Source organism: Marmota monax, unplaced genomic scaffold (genome assembly GCF_021218885.2).
Source record: "Marmota monax isolate L192 unplaced genomic scaffold, Marmota_monax_Labrador192_F-V1.1 WCK01_AAM20220418_F8-fsc00112, whole genome shotgun sequence".
In the NCBI taxonomy this organism is placed as follows: domain Eukaryota; kingdom Metazoa; phylum Chordata; class Mammalia; order Rodentia; family Sciuridae; genus Marmota; species Marmota monax.
In genome coordinates, this window is record NW_026692073.1 from 1,804,421 (window position 1) to 1,830,946 (window position 26,526).

The window sequence follows — 26,526 nt, forward strand, 5'->3', positions numbered from 1 at the left end:
TGCAATCTGAACCCATCTGGATGGTGACATCCCTGCTGGAAGCGGGTTGAGGCAAACAGGTTAAATCACAGGAATTAAATGGCACAAGAGCTGAAAGGGACCATGGAAATAATGGATGGATACCAGTGTGCAGCCCTTTCCGGAGGCAGTGAGACAGGATGTTCCCGGGCCTCCAGCAAAACATCTTGGTGCTAGAAGACATTCCCTCTTTCCTCTTTCTTTCACTTGCTTTCTCTTTCTCTCCCGCTGCCTTCGTCCTTCCTTTCCTTCGGTAAACACTTTTTAAAAACGTGATGAACCCTAAAGGCCTGGTCCAGCTGGTGTTAAATTTCTGTGGGAAGGGCATGAACCCGATTTCCCTGCGGATTAAAACATGATTAAATCAAGGTCGGCTCTTTCTCCCTCTCCTAGGCCAGGTCCCCGCCCCTGGGGTGAAGGACGTGCTAGCCCGGGTAAGGCAGTACCGCGGGGCTGGGGAGGTGCCTGGGTTGCTCCGGGGCAAATTGGGCAGGTCCGGGCAGCGCTGGGCTGCGCGGTCTCCCAGACAACGGACAGGCGGGCGGGGAACACACCACCCAGGGCCGGGCAGAGATCATGCAGCCTCTGGCACCATGACCGACTGCAGGCGGCTCTTGCGGTCGGGAACGCTGGCCCCGGTGCCCGAGCGCCGGTACTGCGGGCCCCGGTAAGCGGCGCGCGGAGGCCGCGCGAGGGCGCCTGGATCCCGTGCTCACGGGGCTGGGGCAGGGGCGCGGGGGGGGGGGGGTGGCCGATGGTGGCAGAGGGCGCCTAGCAAAGGACCCCTCCTTCCCTCATCCTCACAATTACCGAGGGGCTGTAGATTAACATCGCCAGCCAGATAGGAGACTGATGGCCACGGAGTCAACCGTGGAGGCTGCCCTAGCTGAGCCTTTGAGCTTCGATCCTCTAACCCACCCTTTCTTTCCTTCGTGGGCCGACTGTTTCACTGATGCCAAATTTACATCCAGTGTAAAGCATCAGCCGTACCTGGAGCCTTTGGCAATCCAACTGATGGCTCTAGCCAAGCCAAGCCCCTGGTGGGGTAATGAATCAGGTGCTGGGGAGGCCTCCTACCTTTTTGGAGGGTTCTTGTCACAGCCACTGTGGGCAGGAACATGAGACTTTTCCTTTTGCCAATTCATAAGAATTGCTTTTGGCTCACGATGGAGGCTGTTCCTAGTGACGGTTAAGATGCCAAAGTCTAGAATCAGAAAAGCCAGGTCTCCTCATGCTTGCCTGGTGACGTTAAGTAACTTAGCAGCTCCTTCTGGGCTCACTTTTCTTAACTGTGAAACGGGAACAATAAAAGGAATCAGCTTTATAGAATTGTTGGGGTGATTAAGGGAGGTAGCGCATGGAAACCTGTCACTGGCATATAGTATGCACTGTATATATGTTAGCAATTATGAACTCTTTGAGATTTTGGGTCCCTCTCCCCATTTACACTTTTTTTGTTGTTGTTTTGAAATAACTGTAGACTCACAAGAGATTGCAAAAAAAGTTCAGAGTTCCCACACATCCTTCCCCCTAGCTGCTTCCAAGGGTACTATCTTACATAACTATAATCCATTACCAAACCAGGAAATTGACATTGATATAACTTAGTAATTAGACTACAGACCTTCTCTGGATCACTGCAGTTTTTACTTACATTCCTGTGTGTGCATATAGCTCTGTGCATTGTCGTGTGTATACTGCAAGATGCAAAGTGTTTCATGACCACTGAGGAACCACTTTGTTCTATCCCCTTCTCATCACTCCTTTTCCCATCCCCCAGCCCTTGACAACCACAAATCTGTTCTCCATTTCTATAATTTTGTTCTTTTAAGAATGTTAGCTAAGTAGAATAATACAGTGTATAACCTTTTGATTTTGGCTCTTTTTCACTGGTCATAGATTCTTGAGATCCATCCAGGTTGTGTGTATCAACCATCTGTTCATTTTTGGTACTGCGTAGTGTTCTGTGTTATGGGTGTACCCCACTTTATCTAGTCACCTGTTGAGCAAATGCAGGTTGTTTCCAGTTTCTTTTTCTACTACCTATAAAGCTGCTGTGAACACTGTGTTAAGGTTTTTGAAAGAACTTAAGTTTTCATTTCTTAGGGTTAGGCATTTATCTCAGTGATAGAGTACTTACCTAACATGTGTGAGTGAGGCCCTGGGTTCAATCCCCAGTGCTGAAAAAAAAAAAAAGACCTTTTTTTTTTTTCTTTTTTTCATTTCTTTATGGTAAATTTCCAAAGTTCATTGCAATTATTATGGAAGGAACTAGCCATATGTCTTATACTAGTGTCTGTGAAAATAGTATTGGTTGGGGGAAAAAAATGTTGGGGGGAACTGGGGGATGTGGCTCAAGCGGTAGCCTGCTCGCCTGGCATGCGCGGGGCGCTGAGTTTGATCCTCAGCACCATTTAAAAATAAAATAAAGATGTTGTGCCCATAGAAAACTAAAAAATAAATATTAAAACAATTTTTTTTTCTCTCTCTCTCAAAAAAAAATGTTGGTTTTTTTTGGGTTTTGTTTTTTTGGTGGCACTAGGGATTGAATCCAGGGGTACTTGACCACTGAGCTACATTCCCAGTCCTTTTTGGTTTTTATTTTGAAATAGAGTCTTACTAACTTACTTAGGACCTTGCTAGGTTGCTGAGGCTGGCTTCCAACTTGAAATCCTCTTGCCTCAGCCTCCCAAGTTGCTGTGATTATGGGCATGCACTACTATGCATGGCAAAAAAGTGTTTTCAATTTTATGGGTCAAGCAAGATTTCCTGGGCTTAACAAAATACAGAGAGGTGACAGATGTCTATAATGCCAGTGACTCAGGAGGCTGAGGCAGGAGGATAACAAATTCAAGGCTAGCCTCAGCAACTTAGTGAGATTCCCATCTCAAAATTATAAATATATAAATAAGTAAGTCTGGGAATGTAGCTTAGTGTGAAGCACCCCTGGGTAAAATCCCCAGCACCCTTGTTCCCTACAAAATGCAGAGAAGTGAGCTCTTTAGCTCTATGAGGCTATGTGAAGTAGATGAAAGCACTCCCTCTAGCCTCACTCACCTCTCAGAACTGTTTTCTCATTGAAGGTGAAGAAGGTGGTCAAGATTTCTTTCAGGGTTTCTGCCAGCTCTAATGTTCTAAGAAGCCTGGACTAGGCACTCACATTTCCCATTTTGAATTGTATGGCTATGCTTAAGCAAAAACGTTTGTTGTCTGATTTGATTTTAAGAAGTGCTTGGATAGTTGAGTTAGTCATAAATATGTGGAAAATAAATGTGAAAATATTTAATAATGAGGAGGGTTACTTGCCAATAGGTCATGCTGAATGGGTTGTTAATCTCAAGCTTAGATGCAGTTTCAACACCCTTCTGCTTTTAGCTATCTGAGAGTGATTTATACAAGGCAGAGAGCAACGTTTTACAAGTCACCCTTTTGTGTCCTTTCATTTAAATTTTCACAATAGAGCTGGGTTAAGCCTTTACCACACACACACATATACACACACACATACTCACAGCAAATAAGAAGCTTCTAGTTTTCACCAGAAAAGAATAGGGTCAAGGCTAGAATCTCTTAAAAATGCTTAGTGGCTATGGTTACAGTAAGGATTAGATTAGGTGTAAAGAGCCATTTTTTTTTTGATAATAGGGAACTTCAGGTAGAAGAGGCTTCAGGAAAAGACACCAGTGCTCCACGAAGATCTGACCAAGGACCTGAGATGTGTTAGGAAAATCAGTGCTCAGGTTCCAAGTCCTGGCTTTGGCATTGGCTGGTTGTGTCAGGTTATAGAGGAGCTGGTTTCATGGCTTCCATCTCATCTTCATGACCTAAATACTCACTGCAAACAGGGGCCTGGTGGGTAAGGAAGCTGGCTGAAGCAGGCTGCTTAAGAGGCAGTAGGGAGAGGTGGAGGCTGGGAAGGAGACAGCATGTGATTTGCTTGAACTGGCAGCCATTAAGCCAATGGTGGCTCCATAGAAAGGTGGACCCAGTGTTCCCAGATCTTGGAAACTCTCCTGATTTTTCAAGAGGAGTTGGAGTTCTAGCTTGTTTATGTGAACATGTTTATATATTGGGAGCTCTAATGTAGTTGTTAAGCAGACTTTTCTGGTGCCACACTACCTGGATTAACATCGCAGCCTTACCACTCTTGAGCTGCTTGAGCTTTGACATGTGTGTTTTATCTTTTAACTTCTTGTGCCTCAGTTTTCTTATCTGTAAATGAAATAATAATAATATGAGATTTAAACATACCAATGCATATAAAGAACTTAGTTCAGTGCCTGTCATGTAGGAAGTGCTCGATATATGTTAATTATTATGATTCTTATTAAAACACAAAGAAGGCCAAGTGACAGAATTATGTGCCACCATCTTGCAGCCTTTTACCTCCTGAGTTTCAGGAGGAACCACAGACCCTAGAGGTTGTATAAAGTGCCAGTGTCACTAGGCTAATTAGAGGCTAATTTGTCACTGGGACCCAGATTCTTTCCACTCTACTACACTGTGTCGCATTTAGTGAAAACAAAGGGTCCCTGAAAGGGTCAGCAATTTGAGTGTCTTTCTTACAGAGTTCAAGACACAAGAATTCAAGAATGAATACAAGATGTGGTGGCAGTAGTTTGAATAATGGGTTAGACTTATACTTGGATGGGTCTTTAAAATACAGTGACATGGATGAGTCTTTGAAGTACAGTACTTTGTAAACAAGAAACAGAACAGTGTCTACCATTTAAGTAAATTAAAAATACATGCACATAAAAGGACAATTCAGATATTTCAATGAGGTATGAAAACAAAGAATGCACTTCAAATCTGTTAGAGTGGTTTTGCAGATGAGGGCAGTGGAGGTGACATATGAGGACAAGATGGAGTAAATAGAGCTAGATGTGGTGACGCACTCCTGTGGTCCCAGCAGCTTGAGAGGCTGAGGTGGGAGGGTGACTTGATCTCACAAGTTTGAGATCAACCTGGGCATCGTGGTGAGACCCTATCTTAAATTTTAAAATAGTAATAATAAGAGAATAAAGGAAGCTGGGGTGAGTCTTTGCACAAACCAGTGATACTGTGCCATGAACTTGGAGTATGATCCACTCAGCCTTCTTGTGAATACTTCTTCCCATAATCTCTCCCTTAGAAAGGTTGAGTCCAGCCTCCTTGAGATCTCCTTCTCCCATCCCAATCCTCTGGTCCATAAGATCTTACCTGGTGTCTTCTAGGTACAAAGAGCATCTGTCCTCCGGGTATTTCACTGTGCACAGAAGGCTGAAGTTCCCTAGATCCCTGAACAGCCAGCGCTGGGTGTTTGTGGGAGAGGGCCTGGACTTCAGGAAAGGCTGTCGGCCTTGTGGAGGTCTAATCGCTCAGGGCCCCAAGGAGAGCTTTCTGCCCATGATTCATCCTGGAGTCCCTCCACCACCTTCCAAGAAGAGATCGAATGAGCTGCCCAAGGAAGCATCCCTGCTCTCCAGGCTCTCGTGGGCCCAACGGGCTCGGAAGGCTTTTGTGGAGGATGTGGAAGCCCGCTTGGCTCTGCATCCCCTGGCTCTCCATCCCCACCTGGAAGAAGCCATGCCTGCCCAGGTGATCTGTCCCAGGGCTTGTGGGATGGGTTTCACGGGGGCCTTGGAGAAAATTCTCTGGAAATGCCCAGAGACTCTCCTTGAAGAGGGGACTCATTGATAAGAAGAAAAGAATGCCCCCCAGGGTGACATTCTCATGGGGCTCAGAGAAGCCTTCCTTTCTCTGCCCCCAAGAAACACAAACAGCACCAACACTTATCTTCTCCCTTCACTCCTATGAAACCATTTGACTTGCAAAGGTACAGCAAACCAAGACATTCTGACTTTCCCCCTCAATCTACTTTGCTTTGTGACTTTTGGGGAGAAGGAGAAATGGAGGGAATTGTTCATTCTTACTTCTGACCCATTAGCTTGGAGCTAGGAGGTGTCCTAAAGTACTTACGGGCAGATGGACACCACACATATAACCTGAAAGGTCATGGAGAAAATCTACCAGATCGTCAAAGCCAAGGCTGGCAGCAGCTCTGCCATGTCCCCAATGTCTTGACTTCTGATGTTCTGCTCCATACTCCTTAGCCTATGTCTCTTGTCCTTATATCTAAGAATGGCATTAAATCTGTCTTTCAAACCCAAAGGGGGAAGGGGCAAAGGTTAAAGGTACATGCCAGCTGACTCTGTCTCATAATGATGCACATAATAGCTTTCCCAGGAAACATCACTTCTGGCTCCTAGGGTGTCTAGAAATTGAGTTTCTTCGTTGAGCCTGCAACCTTGAACGAAACCCAGGTTCTGTTAGATTTGAGGAGAAAGGGCAGAATGGGAAGGGCAGAGCACTAGCAGTGCCAGCTCCCCCACGCCTACCCTCAAGCCTGTTCATGGTTCACAGAGGTAAATCCAATCATGTCACTTCCCTGCTCAAAAAAAAAAAAAAAAAAAAAAAAAAACCCTCTCATTTGGTAAAGCCAAAGTCCTTCCCTGGTCTGAGAGGCCCTGAGAGCTCCTGCTCTGTTCCCTCTCCACCTTCACGGCCTGCTCCTCTGCACTCACTCCATTCCAAGTTCTGTGAAACTTATGAGCATGTCTGGTCCCTGTTCTTGTGCCTAGATGACTTGTCCCTAGATGACTGCCTGGCTCTCTCCTTCGGCTCTTTGCTCAAATGTCCCCTTGTTGTAGAGGCCTGCACACAATAGCACTTCCCTTCCACCCTCACCCTTTGTTCCTCCCCAGGCTCTAGGTGTCATCATAGGTTTTGTCACCACTGGCTTCTCACTGTGAGCACAGGGACTTCACCTGTCTTTCATTGTGTATTACCAGTACTTGGCCTATGGTAGATGCTCAATAAATATTTTTAATGAGTAAGGGACTAGTGGCAGAGAAGTCCATTAAGAGAACAGCTGGAATTGCTGATCCATTCATTTCCACCTGGGGCTTTTCTTCACTGCCTCCTGTAGGCCCAAGATTCTGAATCCATAACAGAGAGATTGTTTGCACACACCTCAAATGGCACAGGGACATGGCATAGGATTATGGCTCTTATTTCCATGTCTGACCTCCCCATCTAAATATTTTGGCTTTTTTTTGAGGAACCTCTTTTTATGGTGCTAAGATGGCTACCAGCAGCTCCAGATTTAAATTCTACCCACCACAATCCCAGCAAAATCCTATGCATCCCACTTAATTGATAAGCCCATTCCTAAACCAGTCGCTGAGGTTCTGATTGACCTGACCTGCCTATAGAGTCAGGATGTGGTTAGGCTGATTCAGATCATATGGGTTGAGATGGAGGGAGAGGTGATTCTCCAAAGAACAAACCAGATGCTGTTATTCATGGGAGAAAGGATATGGGTTGGGCAGGCAAAAACCTCAGAAATTCTATGGAGACACTTTAACCCATGGGACCTTCGGGGATGGGGTAGATCCAGCGGCATATTCCATCTAGAGGAGGTGGGACTGCTATAGTACAAAGCCTGTACACCTCCTGTCGAGGTGATGAGAGATTTGTCCACAGCACTCCACAAAGTACTTGGCACAGAACTCGATAGATGGCATTGGTTGACTGAAAAGGGCAAACAAAGGGGCCAGTAGGTCTGTTTTGCTTTAGAATAGGGGCCCCCTTGCCAGCACCTTTTTCTTTCTTGCTAAGGCTTTTTGTGTTTGTAGCTCTTATTACAGGTGCTGGAAGTGCTTGATCCTGAGAGGAAGCTGGAGGATACTTGGGCTTATTGTCAGGACACCAAGAAAGGAACAAAGGAGCCCACAAAGCTTTTTAAAAACTGTTCTACCCAAGTGTGCCTGAGACTGTGAGTGTTCTTCTTCACCCCTCGCTTGTGGTTGTCACCTGAAAAAACATTGTAGAAATTACCTTCTCGAAGCTTTTCATCTTTAGAATAATCTTGAAGAAGCAAAATAACTAAGCTCTTAAGGAGGAAGGAAAAGTGTCCAGGGTCCTGCTCTGAACAGTGCTGATTTCTTAAATGAATATGATTTATTTAGCAATGGTGCAAACATCGGTGTCCACATGACTCTTGTTCAACAAGAGAACAGCAAAAAGCCTGACTAATTGGTATATAATGGTTCTTGAATTATCTATAGCAGGAGCCCTTTTACTCAACATTACTGAGGCCAGTAGATAATTGTATAATCACCAAAATAATTAATAAGGAAGTGTAAAGGATGATTAATAAGGAAGTGTAAAGGATGATTTTCTCCTAAAGCATAAGTTTACATTCACTTGCTAATCTTAATATAAAGCCTTTTGGCAAAGTATACTGCTTGAAGTTTCCACTCATTTTTCTTGCATAAACCACACATTGAAAATTTCCAAAGACTTACACTTAGTAGAAACATCTCTATTTTGTATCACATTCTTGTTTCCCCAATTCACCTAATATTTAATTAAATAATGTAAACACCATGATAAGTATAGTTGACATAAATGAATTTGGGATACATATTTGGCTTTTAAAACTCAATGAGCTCACTGGGGTGTGTTGTAGATGGGGGAGAACTATCTAGCAGCCTAGCCACAGAACCCATAATGTTTACAGCTTTGGAGACCCTGGTTATTGTGCTCAGTAGTGGCCTGAAGAGCTCTGTCAGTCACACAAGTTACCTACATGGAGGTGGATTAAGAGAGAATACAGTGTATTGAATCATATGTTTGTTGACCTAAGGTGATAGGTGTTCTACTGTAGTGACATTTTTGGCTCTTCAGTCTACTCCTTGATGAATTTTGGGAGAACAACTGGGCATGCTCACCTCAGTTTTCCCCCTCTTCCACTGGGAAGCAAGAAGGCCCATGTGAAGCACAGGTTCTTGTTCCTCCACCCTAGAGGGGAAGTCGACACTCATCCGGCCCTGCTGGGAACTGTGTGGGAGAGTCCACCAGTATCTGAATTTCAGTTAGCAAGCCCTCTTGGATCTAAAGCCATCATCCAACATGGCTGCTATTAGTAATAAAGGTGATATTTTGACTTTTGTCTTTGGTCTTTGTATTATTTTTCAAATTGCTCAGAACCTGAGTATAGAAGGGAGAGGAGTATTATATGTAAAGATCTATGATAAAATAAGAAATATACATATAGGATCTGCCTTTCACTTTGGGCAGTTTCCTTGTTGAATCCTGCAAAAATCTCTTGGCAAGAAATTACAAATGAATGGATTATCTACTTGAAAGAGGAGAAGGTAAAATACAGAGGAAATGAATAATACTACAATGTTAATAAATTATGGTATCACAACATAAGTGCATAACTACATAATGGTGAATTTTTTCTGTAAGCATATGATCCATTTCCTTTAGATAATATAAAAATTGAACATAAACTTTTTGGCTAAAAACAGAACTGTATTATGTCACAGCTCTGGAGGCCAGACATCTGAAATAAGAATCACTGTGCTGAAATAAAAAATGAGCAGGGTCATGATCCCTCCAGGGCTCCAGGGGATCTCTTACCTCCTCCAGCTTCTGGTGGCTGCTGGCATTCCTTGGCTTTGGCCACATCATACCAGTGTTCAAGACCAGCAGCTTCAAGTCTGTCTGCTCTGTCTTCACATTGCCTTCTCCTTTGTGTGTGTCAAGTCTTCCTCTGCCCCTCTTACAAGGACAATTATAGTGGCATTTAAGGCCCACCCAGATAATCCAGGATAATCTCCCCATCTCAAATGCTTTAACTGAATCATATCTGCAAAGACTCTTTCCAAATAAAGTTACACGAGTTCCAAGGATTAGCACCTTCTCTCTTTGGAGGCCATTATCAGCCTGCCACAGCATGAGGTGATATCTCCCATCTTGAAGACAACTGCCCTTGACCAGAACCAGACAAACACACTTCCCTTTTTTTTCCTGTCTTTTGAAATCACAGCAATCAGGCTTTTATCTCTAGCACTCACTCTCTGGACTTGCTTAGTTAAGGTCATGATTGAACTAGACCCGTCTTCAGTGATCAACACCCTTGATGTATCAATAGCCATTGACACAGTTAATGACATCATCTTTCTCATAAGACTTTCTTCATTTGGCTTCTGGAATACTCTTTTCTTAGTGTTTCTTCTACCTCATGGTCCTCTCTTTGGTCTTCGTTTCCTTTTCCCTCTTCATTTCCTTTAAAGCTGGAAGTGCTTCGGTCTCTGACATCTTCTGTTCTGTATACTCACACCCAAGTGACCTTGTCCAGTCCCTCTATTTATAGATAATTCAATATTTTCCCTTGGGTGTATAATTGGCAGCTCAAACTAGACAAGTCTGAAACTGAACTCTAGATTTCTCCCTGAAACCTGTTCCTGCTCCTGTCTTCTTCAGCTCAATAAATAAATATTTATTGAGGGTTCCATTTAATGGGGTTCCATTCTTCCCATTGTTTCTAGAACAACAGATGCAATCTGCCAAAAAATATTAATGTCTTTATTTTTGAGATCCAAAATCTCACCTCTCTACTACTTCTAGTTCATTCCAAGATACCATCATCTCTTGCCTGGATTATTGCAATAGTTTATCAGTTGGTCTTATGCCCTCCACCCTTGCTCCCCTTTCAAATCTGTTTGTCACGTAATAGCTAAAATGATCCTTTAAGTTGGGTAGTGCCATTCCTTCGCTTAGAATTCTCCAGTTGCATACTTACTCAGGGCAAAACCCAAATACAGTGGCCTTTAAGGTCCCATATGATCAGGCCTCTGTTAACTCCCAGGCCTCCTCCTCTTCTACTCTAATCCTTAACCACTCCTCTCCAGTTATACTGGTCTCTGCTGATCCTGAACATTCTCATCACACCCCCACCTCAGGGTCCATGCACAGGCCTGTCTTTTCTGCCTGGTGTTCGCATGATTCCATATTTCATGGTTTGACCTTTCTTATTTTGGATCTCTGTTCAGCTATCACTGTAGTAAAGAGACTTTCTGTGTTGAAATGCCATCTGCCACCCCTCTCCATCCCTTTTGCCCCATTTTATTTTTCTTTATATCACTTGTAATCACTTATAAAGACATATGCTTATGTATTTTCTATTTTTGCCTCTTACTCAATCATAAGCTTTTTGAGGACAGGGACCTGACTTATTTATAGCTAATTCCTGATATTTAATGACTGCCTGACACATATTTGGCGCTTAATAAGTATTTCTTAAATATAGCAAAGGATAATTAATGCCTCAAATAGTAACTATTTGGTGATCTCATTATCTTTAGTCCCAAGAAGACTCCTATGTCACATTCAGGCCAGTGGCTTTATGAAGAAAAGCCAAGTAAAACAGATGTGCTCCATGAAGATGGTCCTCTTCTGCATGAAAATGTACGCAGAGAAGTTAGTGACTTCTGCAAGTGGGCTACCACTCTTGTAAGTTAGCAGGAATACTTAAACCTACTTGAAAAAGTCAATCTCAAAGTTGCTTTCATTCAAAAACACTGTTTGAATAAAATATAAATCAAATCATCCAAGTCATAAAGGAATAAGTCTTTTCTGTCATTTGTAATAGAAATACTTCTGGTAGTGAAATTTCTGGAGTTTGCAAGCTTGCAGCTAATTTAAACATTTATGTTTATATCTCACGTCATTGATATGAAAATTTTTTTTTATTTTCCATTTCAATGTCAGGAACTTATTTTCTCTCCTTTATTCCTTCTCTAATCCATGCCTCTGAGTTATATTTATTTCTAAGTACTTGGGCAGCTGTGCTTGACTGTAAACTTTACAAAATGTTTTTAGACAGGAAGAGACTTTTGACTCAGTTATCAAGGACTTTCCTTGCCCTCCTTCAAGAATCTATTAGGGAGCGGGACAGGAGGGAAAAGGGGCAATCATGAACTGAAATCAATTTCCATGCATGTCTGAGTTTGTTGGAATAAACCCAACTATATGTAACCATGTAGATCTAACTTTAAAAAAAGAACCTAGTAAGTTACTTATTTCTCTCTCTGAGTCTCTGTAGATGTTTACTTTACTGATGCTTTCCATGGATTTAAGGCCTTCCAGTATTTATTACCAACCCTGCCACCATGTTTTGAGTGTATTAGTTGGTTTTAGTTAGTGTATTTATTTATCACAGTTTCCTTCGCTAGTGACTACCCTCCAGACCCCAGTATAATTCTGACTGGTTTAAAAGAGAAAAGGGAATTTAACCAGAGGCATTAGGAGGTTGGGCCACAGCTGGATGCAGGTGCTGAAATGTTTTTAGAGGCTGTCCCTATCTTTCCTGCACCCCTCTGTCTTACTTCATCTGCAAGCAGTCTTTCCCCAAGAGATGCCAAAAACAGTCATTAAAATTTCCAAGCTTATGTTCTACCAGTGAACAACTAAGTGGGAAGAAAGTAACCTCTTTTCTTTTTTAAAAATATTTATTTTATTTCTTAGTTTTAGGTGGACACAATATCTTTATTTTACATTTATGTGGTTCTGAGGATCAAACCCAGTGCCTCATGCATGCTAGGTGAGCACTCCACCACTGAGCCACAACCCCAGCCCATAACCTTTTTTCAATAGGGAAAAGTTCAGGGCTGAAACTAACTTGGGTCATATGCCTGTGCCTGAATTAACCACTCTGATTAAGAAAATGGAGAATACTCATTGGCTAGGTCGGGTCACATGTCTAACCCTGAGGCCAAGAAATGAGGGTGTCCATCTCAGCTACAGCAGATGGAAAAGGAGGGAGAGATGTCCTGTCACACGACTAAACTGGTCAGCATCATTCCAAGTGAATTTGGGGACTAAATAAAGGCAGAGACACAGAAAGTACCTTTTCTTGGGGTTCAGTGACCACTCCTCAGCCGCAGCTCCAACAAGGGGGGCAAGGCAGGCAAGAAAGAGAGCAAGGAGCACGTGCTCAACCCTTTTATTGGGGAGAAGCCATTCAAATGAGGCAAGGGGTCAGGTTTCAGGGGGTTGAGTCTAGCTTCCTGAGGTCTTGCTGTCATAGATTGACTGACATCTAGGAAGGCCACACCCATCTCATGTGCTATGTGAGGATCATAGGCAGAGTGAGTAAAAAGGCAGGACCCTGCCCACCCAAACAGAGGGGCAACATTGGTTCAGTCCACCCTGTGCGCTCAATGCTCAAAGAGTTCAAGCACATACAGCCCATGGCTGGCTTGCCATATCTCCACACTCTTATCGCTCAAAGCTAGGGGGCGCTGGATTCCCATGTGGTAGCTCCCAACAGGGGAAAGCTCCCCAGCAGGTGATTGGAATAAAGGTGCTAGAGAAGGTAAATGATGTCCACTATACCTGGTGCCTGCACTACTGCTTCTTCATAATCTTGCTAATTTCCAGCCCTTCAGCCTCTCCTGTCCTTCCACTGGAGATAACTCCTTTAGGCAGGAAATTTGAAGAACCTTAGATTGGTAGACAGTTGATCAGGTAAACAGCCTTCTTTGTGTTCCTTTATGACCAAGATCCCATCTTCACCTAAATTCTACAACTTAGGTCCTCATGAAATCACCCTGTGGTATTTTCTTCACAACTAACTCAAGCTTTTTCCTTTTATGCTATTTGGTTTTCGTCTCATTGATACTGCTTGCTGTGATTCTGCTCCATTCTCATTTCATCCTCATTCTGATTCCACTCATCTTTTATGCCCGACTGTTTCTGGACTTCTCTTATGCTCTCCACTCCACCTTCAGCTCCAGTCGTTAATATCCTCATTCTGTTTCCCAATTTTCTCCTCCAGAGTGGGATTCTGTTAGTCTAATTTATCTTTCAGCATTAACTGTATCATAGGTTAAGAGAGTACAGATTAGCTGTTCTTAATGTGCTCACCTCTCCTCCCTCCACCTACAGCTGGGGGAAGAAATGGAGAGGTTGTTCTGAGTATGGCTGAAACATGGCTGACTAGAACTGCCTCTTTCCCCTGGGGCCACGAGGAAGGCATATTTCCTTATAAGGGTATGTGGACAAAACAAGCACTGCCACATCTAGATGCATCTGGAAAATCCCTCTAGATAAGTCACTGCTATGAAGTGTTGGAGAGGTTTGCTTTTGATCAAACAGACATTATTTCCCCCAGAGACTTCCTGCAGGTCCTAAGTGGTCTCTTAATGTACTGACAAAGCCCTCCAGTCCCAAATACTTCTTGTCTGCAGTGAGTGATGACTGAGCAATTTTTCCCCCTCTCTTGGAACTTCCCCAGCAGTGGCCAGAAACCTCCCTTAGATGAAAGGAGAAAGCAAGGAGTATTTTATCGCTGCCCTCCATTCATGCTTGTGGTATTTTTCTAGGGAAGTTCAAACATCGATGAAGAGTTCATCTTGAAACAGTTTGACCTTGGCTATCAGAGCAAACCACCCTGTGATGTGCTGCGTGTGATGAGGCTAAACCAGGTTCCTTTGGAGTTGAAGAAGAGTGTGGGGCTAAATAAGCTGCAGGAGGCAGATTTCTTCCAGAAACGAGATCATGAGAGGACACAACGGAAACCACAGGTGATTGCAGAAAAAGAGTAGCCTGAAAATTTAAGAAAATAAGTTGCAGTAAAGTCTTAAAAGTTCCTGAATTCTGGTAATTCAGGGGTACTGGCTTTTTAAAGCAGAATTCTTAAGATATTTTCATGTTTAATAAATATTTGATAAATGAGTGAATATTTAATACATATAACAAAGTCAGTTATTCAAATAAGACATGTCATTCAGAATTATTGTTCATATCTGAATAGTCATTTTCAGAGACAAAATTTTTAATGTGTTTTATACATTGAAGTTCTAACAACTAGAAGAAATATGCATGAATGTCTGTTATTCATGAGCATTATGATTGTGAACTCTTGTTAATTTTATGCCCAAAGAATTCTTGAATTTTTACCAGCATCTTATAGACCACAAACCATCATTCTGACCACATGCTTTCCTAATCATTAGCAAATCACTCAGGTTCCTCACCCTTCAGTTGCTATGCAGATGAAAAAATAAGGCAACAGAAAGGAGAAATAGCATGCCATGCTCGGAAGGGAAGTACTCTGAGCTTTTAGAATACTTTTTAAATTTTTTTACCTAATGTGTCAGTACAAATATATATATATATATATATATATATCAAATTGTGCACATCAACAAGAGACTTAAGTGCCTAAATTGGGTGGGTACTGGTGTGTTAGATTTTTTTCCTGTGACAAAACACAGAAGAACCCCTTCAAGGAGAAGAGATTTATTTTGGCTCACAGTTTCAGAGGGTTGAGGTCAAGGTGGGCTGGCTCCATTGCTATGAGCCTTCGGTGAGGCAGAACATCGTGGTGGAGATGGCACAGTGGAGCAGAGTCACTTACCTCAAGCAGCCAGGAAGCGAAAAGATAGAGAAGAAGATGCTAAGAAAAAGAACTACCCTTCTAGGCCCTGCCCCCAGTGGCTTACTTTTCTCCAGCCATCCCCCACCATCTATAATTGTCCACCACCTCCCTTTCATCCATTCAGCTATCAATGGATTAATCTGCAGTGATCAATGGATTTATCTGCTGATTGAGTCAGAGTTCCACCTGTGAACATTGCTGCATTGAAGATCAACAAAGGAGCCTTTCAGAAACATTCCAGCTCTAAACTATAAGGGGGAATCTTTTCCCTCAAAGTCTTAAAAACATCAGTGCTGGGGTTGTGGCTCAGTGGTAGAGCGCTCGCTTAGCACGCTTAAGGCATTGAGTTTGATCCTCAGTACCACATAAAAATAAATTAATTAAATAAAGGTATTGTGTCTACCTACAACTAAAAGTATTTTTAAGAAAGTCTTAAAAAAATCAACAGTTAACCAACAGCATAATATATTTTACCTGAAATGAGTTTATCTGCTCTCTTAATCTTTTGAATATATAATACAGTTTTAATGATTACTTTGATGTTCTTATATGCTAATTTTAACATCTGTGTATGTTCTGTGTCAGTTTCCATTAATTGATTTATGTCCTCATTGTGGCTTATGTTTTTCTGCATCTCTACATATTTGGTGATCTTTGAGTAGATGCTAGGCATTGTGAATTTTACCTTACTGGGTGTTGGGTACTTTTGTATTTTTGTAAATATTTTTTAAAATTTATTATGGGATTTTTTTGGAGGAATCTGTTCCTTTGGGAGCTTGCTTTTAAGATTTATTGGGACTGGATATGAAGCTCAGTGGTAGAGCTCTTGCTTAGCATGTGCAACGCTTTGGGTTCCATCTCCAACACCAGCAATAAATAAATAAATAAATAAATAAATAAATAAATAAATAAGATTTACCAGAGCAGTGTTCAATCTATGGCTAATTGTTCCCTACTACTGAGCAAGACCCTCAGGTGTATTCTTCCAAGTGTCCTGTGAATCATTAGGTTTTCCATTAGGTTTTTTTTTTTAAAGCCACTGATCCTGCCTGTGCAAATACGAGACACTGTGTTAGTTCTGTCTCTCTGTATCTTTCTCCTCTCTCTTACTCTGTGTGGTAAAATAAGTTTGCCTTGGTCTCCCTGGACTCTCAATTCTATCTCCTCAATTCAAAGAGGACACTGGTTGCTCCTGGCTAGGCCTCTCCTCTCTTTGTGTGACCTGCAAACCCTTTCAAGGCAACACACTGGTGGCAATTATGGGGCTTAGTTTGTTTGTTGCTTGTCTCTCAGGGACCAATGTCCTTCTGTTACCTGAGGTTCACTGTCATGCAAATCATTAGCCTGCTTCTCTCCCTCTTTCTTTCTCTCTCTCTCTCTCTCTCTCTCTCTCTCTCTCTCTCTCTCTCTCTCTCTCTCTCTGTCTTTGTTTTTAAGATGCTGTAAGTAGGAGGATAAACCCTATTCCTATTCTGGAAGTGGAAGTCCTCATCTTTATCTTTCTATTCCTTGTAGTATTCTCAGGACTGCTATGATCTGCCCTTTGATATTCTTTGAAACTCTGAGCTTCCCACTGCCTTAACCTTCTCCTAGTATTCTCTATGTCTGAAGTTCCCCTTCAATGCTTTCTCTTCCTTTAGATACAGGGTATATGCTGATTTTTCCATGGATTATTGGCCATGGAGTTTTGTCTCCTGACATAAATTTATTTCTTACTTCTAATCCCTCATAGAATTCTGTGCCTTTAATTTAACATTATTTTTCTTTGCCAGGTATATCAACTCATCCATTCCTTTATGTATTACTTAATAAACACTTCTGAGAATCTGTGTGTCCAAAAGAGCTAGGAACAAATGACATAAAACTAGAGGACTACTTCCTGCAGTTAGGAATTTACAGTCTAGTGGGGTCAACAGGTAAATGACTGACTATAACAAAATATCATCTGTGCACAGAACATAGGAAGAAATATTCAATTCCACCAATCATGGGGTGAGGACAGTTTCAGTAAGGCTTCAGAGAAGCCTTTAAAAAAAAACACCAGTTAATCAACAATGTAATATATTCTAGAACTTAGGTTCTGCAGTGTGGCAGTGGTGTAGACTCCATTCTTCTCTCTCTCCTTCCTCCTTTCCCCCTATCTTCCCTTTCGGCCTTCCTTTAATTCAATGGTTCCAGGTTGAGGAAGACTTTGCTCCCTCCCCTCTCTTCCAAGGACTATTTGGAAATGTTTGGAGATGATATTTTTGGTTTTTGCAACACAGAGGGTGCTGCTGGCCTCTTGTGGGTATAGGCCAGGAATTCTGCTAAACATCCTTCAACGTATAGGTCCGCCACACCCTGCCCCCTAAAGAATGATCTAATCCCAAATGTTAATAGTATTGAAGTTAAGAAACCTGACTTTAATTCAACAAAAATTTATTGAGCACCTATTATTTCCTCTCAGTGTTGTTCTAGCTGTCAGGAAGACATAGCAGGGAGCAATCTCCAAAGCTTACATTTTAGAGGGTGAGAAGAGACACAATTTTTAAAGAAATATGGCATATCAAATAGTGATAAATGCCATTAAGAAAAATGAGGCAGGGAGAGAAGGCAAGGAGTGTTGTGAGGGGGTTGCCATTTTAAAATTGGACTGTCAGGGAAGATCCACTGGAAAGATGACATGAGTTGGTAAAGGAGTGAGCTGTGTGAGTCTCTTAGGGAACAACATTATAGCAGAGGGAATAATGAGTGGAAGGGCACTGATCCAGCAGTGTGGCAGGTATGCTCCAGAAACCTCAAGGAGGTGAGGATATTGCAATAGCGCGTCAAATCCAGCTCTCGGTGGGACTTCCCTCCTGTCTGCTCTGTCCGATTCTGTCTTAGACATGAATTGCTGGCTCAATTCTAGAATGCCCCACCCAATCCAACATACAGTTTAAATGTGAGTGAGAGGGGAGAGAGACTTTGTGGCTTCATGTTTCTTTGCCCCTTCCAAGAATTAAACCCCCTTTTGTGATGGGATAGCATGTGGTGAGTGTTGCACCATCTGGCAAGAGGTTCTCTTCACATTCTGCTGAGGGATGGCGGGAAGAAAGGTGTGAGTTTAATACAATATAGTGCAACACTTGAAAAGCCGGGCAGAGTGCAGGGCCTATGGTGAGTCTAATAATAATATTTATGACTGGGTGTTGTTCAAGATCATTACCCTTGGGCAAAATATGTTATTTTTACTTGATTCCTAACTGCCTTACATATATTTTCTTTGTGATTGACTACTATTGTTATCTTCATTTCACTCATGAAGAGTTTAACCAGCCCATGAACATGAGTCTACAAATTTTGAGTCCGAAAATACTTAGAGAAGACAGGATTTGAACTGAGATCTGTCCAAATTTAAAGACCATGTTCTTAGCTAATACATTATTTTCTCAATTATGAACTTTTCATATTTCTTTTGTAAAATTAAAATATGCTGAAACTTTATAAAATACTTTGGCCAAGACCAACTATAAATTCAAAGTAATGATCCTGCTTTCCTAAGCAGAACCTTAGATGTATTGCAATGACAAAACAAAAACATTAACTTTTGACACTGTGAATTATGTTATTTCCCATAGAATCCTTATAAACCAAAGCCGGTGAAGATGAGGTATGGAGCATGGTATTTGAACACCAACTTATGGAAAAAGCAAAGAGCAGATGAACCTTTGGTTGATCCCAGAGTTTCATCTAAATCTCAGGATGAGAATTTTAAAAAGAAGCTACAGGACCAGGTATGTAGGTATGCTGAGACTTGATCCTCTGAGTTAAGGATGATCACAGGGTCTCTGGTGGAACACTGAGGCTCTGTAAAGTCCTATAGCTTGCATATTGAATTCAGCACTGAGAAAGGCTGGTAATACTGTGGGAAATGGGTGATAGGCAAGTCCTGAACCCTCCTAGCTGGGTGGTAAACACAATGTCTCTAAAGATGGGACCACCACTCAGCTCACTCCTTCCATTTTGGAACAATTGATTCTATGAATAATTATTCAAAGGGCAGTTGACATGGTAGGACCACCTCAGTCCTTAGAATCGATGTGCTGTCTTGGAGGCTTTTGGGTTACTAAGGGGGACGCTTGCTTCCTATCAGTAATGGATGATTGTCCAAAAATACAAAATTGCAACTGGGAAAATTCTTTTTTGCAATTTAGCAAAGCTACAAGTTCTGTCTGAGAGGAAAGGGACAAGGATTAAGCACTAATATTGCAAAGCAACAAACACATACAACAAATAAACTGTGCCTGCCCACCTCTGTGTACAAGTATCTAATGAAGAAGATAGTCAACATTGTTCTGGATATTTGGAAATGTGGATGCAACACTTGCACAGGATTCTGATGAGAATGTTCATGAACATATTCTCTTTTCAACATACCCCAAACTTCTCCAAGATAACAGATGTGAAAACACTCGGGAAAAGCAAAATGTTGTACATATTTGGTTATCATTCATGAATAATCACTCATCAGTTTTCTCCTTTAGATCAGAAAACTAAGACAGGAACAATGGTCATTTTTATCTTTTTCATAAAAGATAATTCTTATTTTTTAAGAGAGAGAATTTTTAAATATTTAGTTTTTAGTTTTCGGTGGACACAACATCTTTATTTTATTTTTATGTGGTGCTGAGGATCGAACCCAGTGCCCTGTGCATGCCAGGCGAGCGTGCTACCTCTTGAGCGACATCCCCAGCCCAATAATTCTTATTTTGTATGATGTGTAACACAAATTTATGAGCACAACATGCTTATGTAAGTTTCAAAATAATGTGAATAATGGTTAGCAGAACTTATCAGGGTATGGTTTTTGGAACTGCCTAAGTCTATGGGAGTTTAATATATAACATAAAATTATTCGAGGCATATTTTTTAAAATAATGAAAAGTTATCAATGAATTAAATATTTTAAAACACAAATAGTTACATACTTTTGATTTAAGGTGTCTAGAAATTTTCTTTTTAAAAATTTCTTAAATATTAATTCTTAAAGACTTAAAGAATTCTCTAAAACATATTTCATTTTGATGGCAAAAGCTAGAAAAGGTGTTTGCCAAAATGGTTACAGTCAGCTAATGAAAAAGGAACATCATTTAAATTTTGAGAATATGGTTGATATAACTATTATAGTAAAAAATTGTTTATCAAGAAGTTTACATAAGGAGGATTCAAAACAATGGAATTGTTCTACAACTATTTTCATAAATCACACTTTTGCAATACCCCAAGGATGGTTTACCCCATACACTCTAAGTTGATGCTATAGCCTTTTCAGGACATAGGTGCTATGGTGTACTGGCAGCTGGCAGTCACTACAGTCACACAACTGTCTTGTAGAAACACAAGAATTTTGACCATCCTTGATTGACTGGGTTTGGAAGGTAAAATGCTCTTCTAGTATGGCATTGCAGTTGCATAAACTTATACATACAATTTTAAAATTTTGAATAAATGAAAGGATGCTTGCATATTGAAAGGATGTTGAGGCTAGATCAAGCCTTCTTTTTATTGTCATGCCCTTTGGAGTTAAGATCTATAAATTGTGGACATAATGTTAGTCTCAAATAGCTTAGGTTCCAGACATCTTCCTTCAATAATTGTCTTAATTGCTAAAATGTGTTGTTTATCCTTAATACAAGGGTGATATAAAGGATGAGGAAGAAAAGTTGCATGTCTTTGAAAACCTTCATTTTCATCAACTCATGGACGTTATTTATATACATAATTAGAAATAAGAAGGAGTGGTTTCAAATGAGGCACTTTATAAAGAGCTGCTGACCAGGTTCTTTAAATGTCCTTTAAAATCCTCTTTTAGGAAGAGGAGTTTCTTGCAGACCTTCATGGAATAGATGCCTTTAAGGATTTCATCCTACTCAGGGGCTACAGGATGCCCAGGGTGAGTACATTGGGCAAAGCCCTGTTGAGGGCTTCACGGCTCCAGTTGTTGGCAGGAAGGCGTTATTACCCCAACAGAATCTTAGTGCTTCTACAGGCATCTTCCAAGACTCGCACCCTTGGAGGAAAGATCATGCTTCTCTATAGACAGGGACCCAGAGACAGGAGGCAGCATTTTGCCCTTTTTATTTTGCCTTGGTTTCTGCTACTGTCAGAGGTGCCTTGTCTCTCTGCTGTCTCACTTTCCATAGGTTTGGTCTCAGTGGGACTCAAGTGAAAGAGGTCTGTGTACAGGGCATATGCTTTGCAAATTCTGACTGTTAGTAAAACACACTGAGTTTTTTAGGATGTTTCTGAATCTCCTTTATTTCCAGGTCTAAGAATAAAGAGCTGTGGCTTAAGATAGAGTTGAGATCTGCTATTTTGTCACTGTTGTGCAAGGTCTCCCTCGAGTGGAAAAGGACTAGGACCAAAGATTACCTCTTGGGGCCTGTCAGAGTCTGATGCCTCTTTTCCCTTTCTTATCTTCTGCCTTTTGAGTTCTGTTCCTTTAAATTGTAAAGCTGGCTCCAGCCTCTTCCCATGGATAATCCTGATACTACACCCCTTAGAAGACACAGGGGAGGTCAGCAGAGAGGACAGTTCAGCAGGAGAGTCTGCAGTCTGGATTTGGGTACCCAGACCACTCCTGTAACCACAGCAGATTTGGGACCAAAGTTGTAGCTAATAATTTGTCCTCTGTCTTTTATGGACATCCCTTAGGGTCATTAGAGGGCAGTGCAGCCAAGATGGTCAGGCGTTCCTAGACATGGAAATTAGATTTTTTTCCCCCAAGGATGATAGAACTAACAATGGCTTATGCTTACTGACAAATAAGTGTACATATTGACCATGTTCAGAGCCATATTTGTTTCAGAGTTAGAGGAGACAAGTTTAGAGGTGGAGATGTGGGATTAGAAGACTCCATTATAGAATTGCAGTGGTGTCCTTTAGCTCTGAACATCAATACTAGGCCAGCAAGGTATGCTTAATATATTTATACAAATAGTTTTATACTTATATATAGTAATGATAGCTGTACATAAGGTTCACATAAATATATCTCTACAGATTTATATGTAGAATACATATTTTTATTTTATTTAATATATTTTATATGTTCATAATTGAAACATACATAACATACAGATATATAATTATGTGATTATATATATATATATATATATATATATATATATATATATATAAACATATATCCTTATTTATTCTCTTCCTTCCTTCCTTTTGTTCTGGGAATGGAACCCTGGGGTGCTTTACCACTGAGTTATCCTATCCTTTCTCAGACTCCCAAGTTCCCAAGTCACTGGGATTACAAACATACCCCACTGTGCCCAGCACTAATTCATTCTTTTTTTTTATGGACACAGTAGCTTTATTTTGTTTATTTAGTTTTTTTTATGTGGTGCTGGGGATCGAACCCAGTGCCTCATGCATGCTAGGTAAGCACTCTACCACTGAGCCACACCCCCAGCTCCCTAATTCATTCTTAATGCTATAGTGTCTCATATTTCTTTTTTAAAATATTTTTTTAGTTGTAGTTGGACACAATACCTTTATTTTATTTATTTTTATGTGGTGCTGAGGATCGAACCCAGCGTCTCACATGTGCTAGGTGAGGACTCTACAGCTGAGCCACAACCCCAGCCCCTGTCTCATATTTCTTCCTTGACATTGTTAGTGACAAAACACACTATTTTTTCCATTTTGGCTTGTTTCCTATTGGTTTAATCTGCTCTATAGATAAGCATGTAGATCAATTTTGGAAGCACGGAGGAAGCATGCCTGACATACTGGCTATCTTCTTCAGCTGATTTAACTACAGAGGGATGATGCTTCTGGCTACAGCTGAGTCCTCTGAGAAGAGCTGTCACTCAAAGTCCTACAGTATTTTGTCCCTTTATTCTTGCATTCCATAGTCTCTTATCAAAAAGATTTTAACTAAAAGAGGGGATCTATTATAGCAAATGAGATGCATATTCTTACACACATTTATACATAAAGTATTATATATATATATATATATATATATATATATATATATACTCATTTTTTGCTTAAATTTATATGTGAACATTCCTTCTCTTTTTTACCCATAATCTATGTTACACTGTGTAGGTGTAAATTCACAAATGCTACTTGAGCATATGTATTTATATACACCTTCCAGTATCTGCTCCTAGAATATCTACCTTATGCATTGCCCACAGCTTCATTTCCTCTACTACACAAAAGGATCCCAGGCCTTTAACAGCAGAGATGAGTAGCATAAGACTGCTGAGCTGGGCTGGGCCAGGCTTGGGCATAGGACATATGTGAATTCAAATGGAGTATTTCTGATTCTAAAGATCATTGTTTCTCATGGTCAAGTTATTAACATGTGATTTTGTGTAGTGTAAGGATATATGTCAGAGAGTGAGATTTTTAATTTGGATGTGATAGTGTTTGTGGGGAGGACTGTACAGATTTTGTTGGCTAATCTAATGAAGCCTCTCTCTCTCTCTCTCTATCTCTCTCTCTCTCTCTCTCTCTTTTAGTTCCTTGAGAAGATTTATATTGGGAAGAAAGATAAATGTGCATATAATAAGACTCTTATAAAACTTACTTGAGCATAGAAGAATCTTGGAAAGATAATTAGGCATATTTTATTGACTACATACTTGGCTATTGCTTTCCTGTTTTAAACATTAAGTAAAATTTATGATAAGTGTCCTAAGTGTCTTACTGTGGATATACAACTGCAACTTGTCAACATCCATAAATGTAAGATCTAATGCTACAAATATTTCTCATTGTTACCTGCTTCATTTTAGTTGTAGTTGGACATAATACCTTAATGTTTTATATATTTTATCAAATCTGAAATCAATAGTCACATGTATTCTTCTCACATTTTTATATCATTGTGAATATTACATAGGTAATATCAATTATTTGTAAAAATAAATGAAACAACAATAAAGGCAGAATTGCTTTATTGAATTTTTCCCAATTGCTATCCCTGGTTTTGAGTGAGTACCTCTTTTTCTTTTACTTTATAATATTATTTTTTTCACTTTGAATTAAGCTAGCTGAAGCATTTTCTTTTTTCTTTATTAGGCAGTTAATCTTGATGATAGTGTGTACCTATAATATAAGGTCATAGATCAGAAAGTTTAATGAAAACTCAAGATATCTATTTTAATTACTTAAAAAACTATTTTTATTAAAATATTACTACAAATGTTGTTAGTAAAATCAGAAAACATAGAATACTGGAAATATCAATAAGTCCTCAAGAGTAATCAAGGACCACTCTTTACTCACTGAAATGTATCCTTCTAGATCTTTCTTCATGAAACCCACTTAGGTCAATTTAATCAGAATGAATTTATTAAAAGAATATTGGCTCCTGCAGAGAATCTTTACAGTCAGAGGACCAGATTTGGGGTCTACCCTGCCTGGAACAATACCCAAATCCATACCTCAAATCTGATCTGGTAAAAACATCTTTGTTGATGTTCTGGACAAGTAATTGCAATCATGATGCATGGAGGTCGCCATCAGCAATGGATGTGGATGCCACCACCAGAGCCACAGAGCCACACCTCTACTATTTCCACATCAGGGTCACACCCACCTGTCCCAGTGTGTATTCTACCCACTCCACCTCAGAGTCTCTATTGAGGTATTTGATGGGTGGAACCCAGGTCCATACCTATGAGAGAGGCAGGCAGAGGAAGACTGCATATGGCATTTTCAGATTCTGCAGTGTGAGGAGACACACCTTTCATTTTTTAATTTTTTTAATTTAAATTTTTTCTTAATTTTTTAATTAAAAAGAGCAGAGGGATTGGGGATGTCGCTCAGTAAGAGAATATATGCTTAATATAAGAGTGAGGCCTTAGGTTCAATCCTTAGCATTGGTTGGGGGAAAAAGTATCACAAAGGGCTTTCCTTGATTAACACAATCATCCATTCTACAGAAGAAGGCACAATCATCTTCTCAAAAGTGGTTAATTCAAAGTTTATTCATTACTGCATCTGCCCTTAAATATAAAATCTCTGGGTGAGGGCCTTTCATCCTCTGATTCTGTCATGATGCCATCATGATAATCTGTATGCTCAACTAACTACATTATGAATTTGATCACCAGTAACACACCCTTAGTAGGGAAAGAGAAAGAAGAAGCTTTTTGGAAAATATGGTAGATATAACATGGTAAAAAAGAAAATGCATACAGGAGCAATGATATTCATTTCCACAACTGGTTAAGAGGCAATGGCTGCTATTATATAATTTCCCTCATCTATTTTCCATGCCAGATGCTTGTTATTTTTAGCTAGTCACTTGGCTGGTAGGAATTATATAATTAGTAGAGTGACCTAAACCTTTCTTCACAAAGAGTCTGGGCCTTGGTGATCCTGACACAGGACTTTTTATCACTGGATATGGAGGAACTCCAAGAGGTCCCCTGGTTTCCATGAATATTATAAATCAGTCTGCATTTGTTAGTGATCAGACTGCTACCCACAATGACTGGGTAGCAGTCTGAGCTTCTAAATCAATGGAACTATATTGTTTTTTGTTTGTTTGTTTCTTCTGGTGGAAGTCTTTTCTCAAGCTTTTAAATCATCAGAGCACAGTCCTGGGGCTAAGGAACAATTTTGCAGGTGAACCTTAAGGAGGCCTTTCTCCTAATGCCTTGGCTCTGAGACCCATGTTGTAAGGGTAAAAGAAATTGAAGTTGAAGTGTAAAAGTTAAAGTGTAAAAGACCGGGCATTGTAAAGTTTCTAAGCTGCAAGGCCTGAGTTAAAATGTAAAGGACTAGGTATTGTTAAGTTCCTATGCTACATGCAAAACCTGAAATTCCTGTAGCTGTTAAGACAATGCTTGGAACTGCCCAGTAAATATTCCCCCTGACCGCTTGGTTGTTTAATAACTTAGGGCCCTGTACGATCTTGCACGTAGGCATTGCAGGGCCTGGACCAATCAGTTTGAATGTGTACCCCGCTTTAGAACTGACCTATCACCCCCGCCCGACCTGTTCCCGCCAATGAATGAACTAATCATGTTTAGGAATTGTTGTTTGATTTTCCCGCGGTGTATGATGGTTTGTTAAAGGGGACTGTGATATATGTAAAATCCCTGCCCTCCCCAAAAAAGTGTACTTAAGCAGTGCTCAGCCTATGCTCGGGGCTCTGGGCTGCTTTCCCTTCTCGAGTGGGCATGGAGCCCCAGCATGCTGGATCAATAAATCCCCTTCTGCCAATTGCA

The 26,526-nt window shown here is 40.7% G+C and overlaps 1 protein-coding gene across 1 annotated transcript; it reads left to right on the plus strand.

The window, feature by feature from the left end:
• The first annotated feature begins 506 nt into the window (after window positions 1-506).
• Window positions 507-26,526, plus strand: Fam47e (family with sequence similarity 47 member E). The gene is made up of 8 exons (XM_046458951.2): window positions 507-685; window positions 5,235-5,598; window positions 7,698-7,837; window positions 11,220-11,367; window positions 14,241-14,441; window positions 18,898-19,053; window positions 21,132-21,212; window positions 23,806-26,526. The coding sequence occupies exons 1-8, from the start codon at window positions 612-614 to the stop codon at window positions 23,875-23,877; spliced, it is 1,236 nt and encodes a 411-aa protein (XP_046314907.1). The 5' UTR covers window positions 507-611; the 3' UTR covers window positions 23,878-26,526.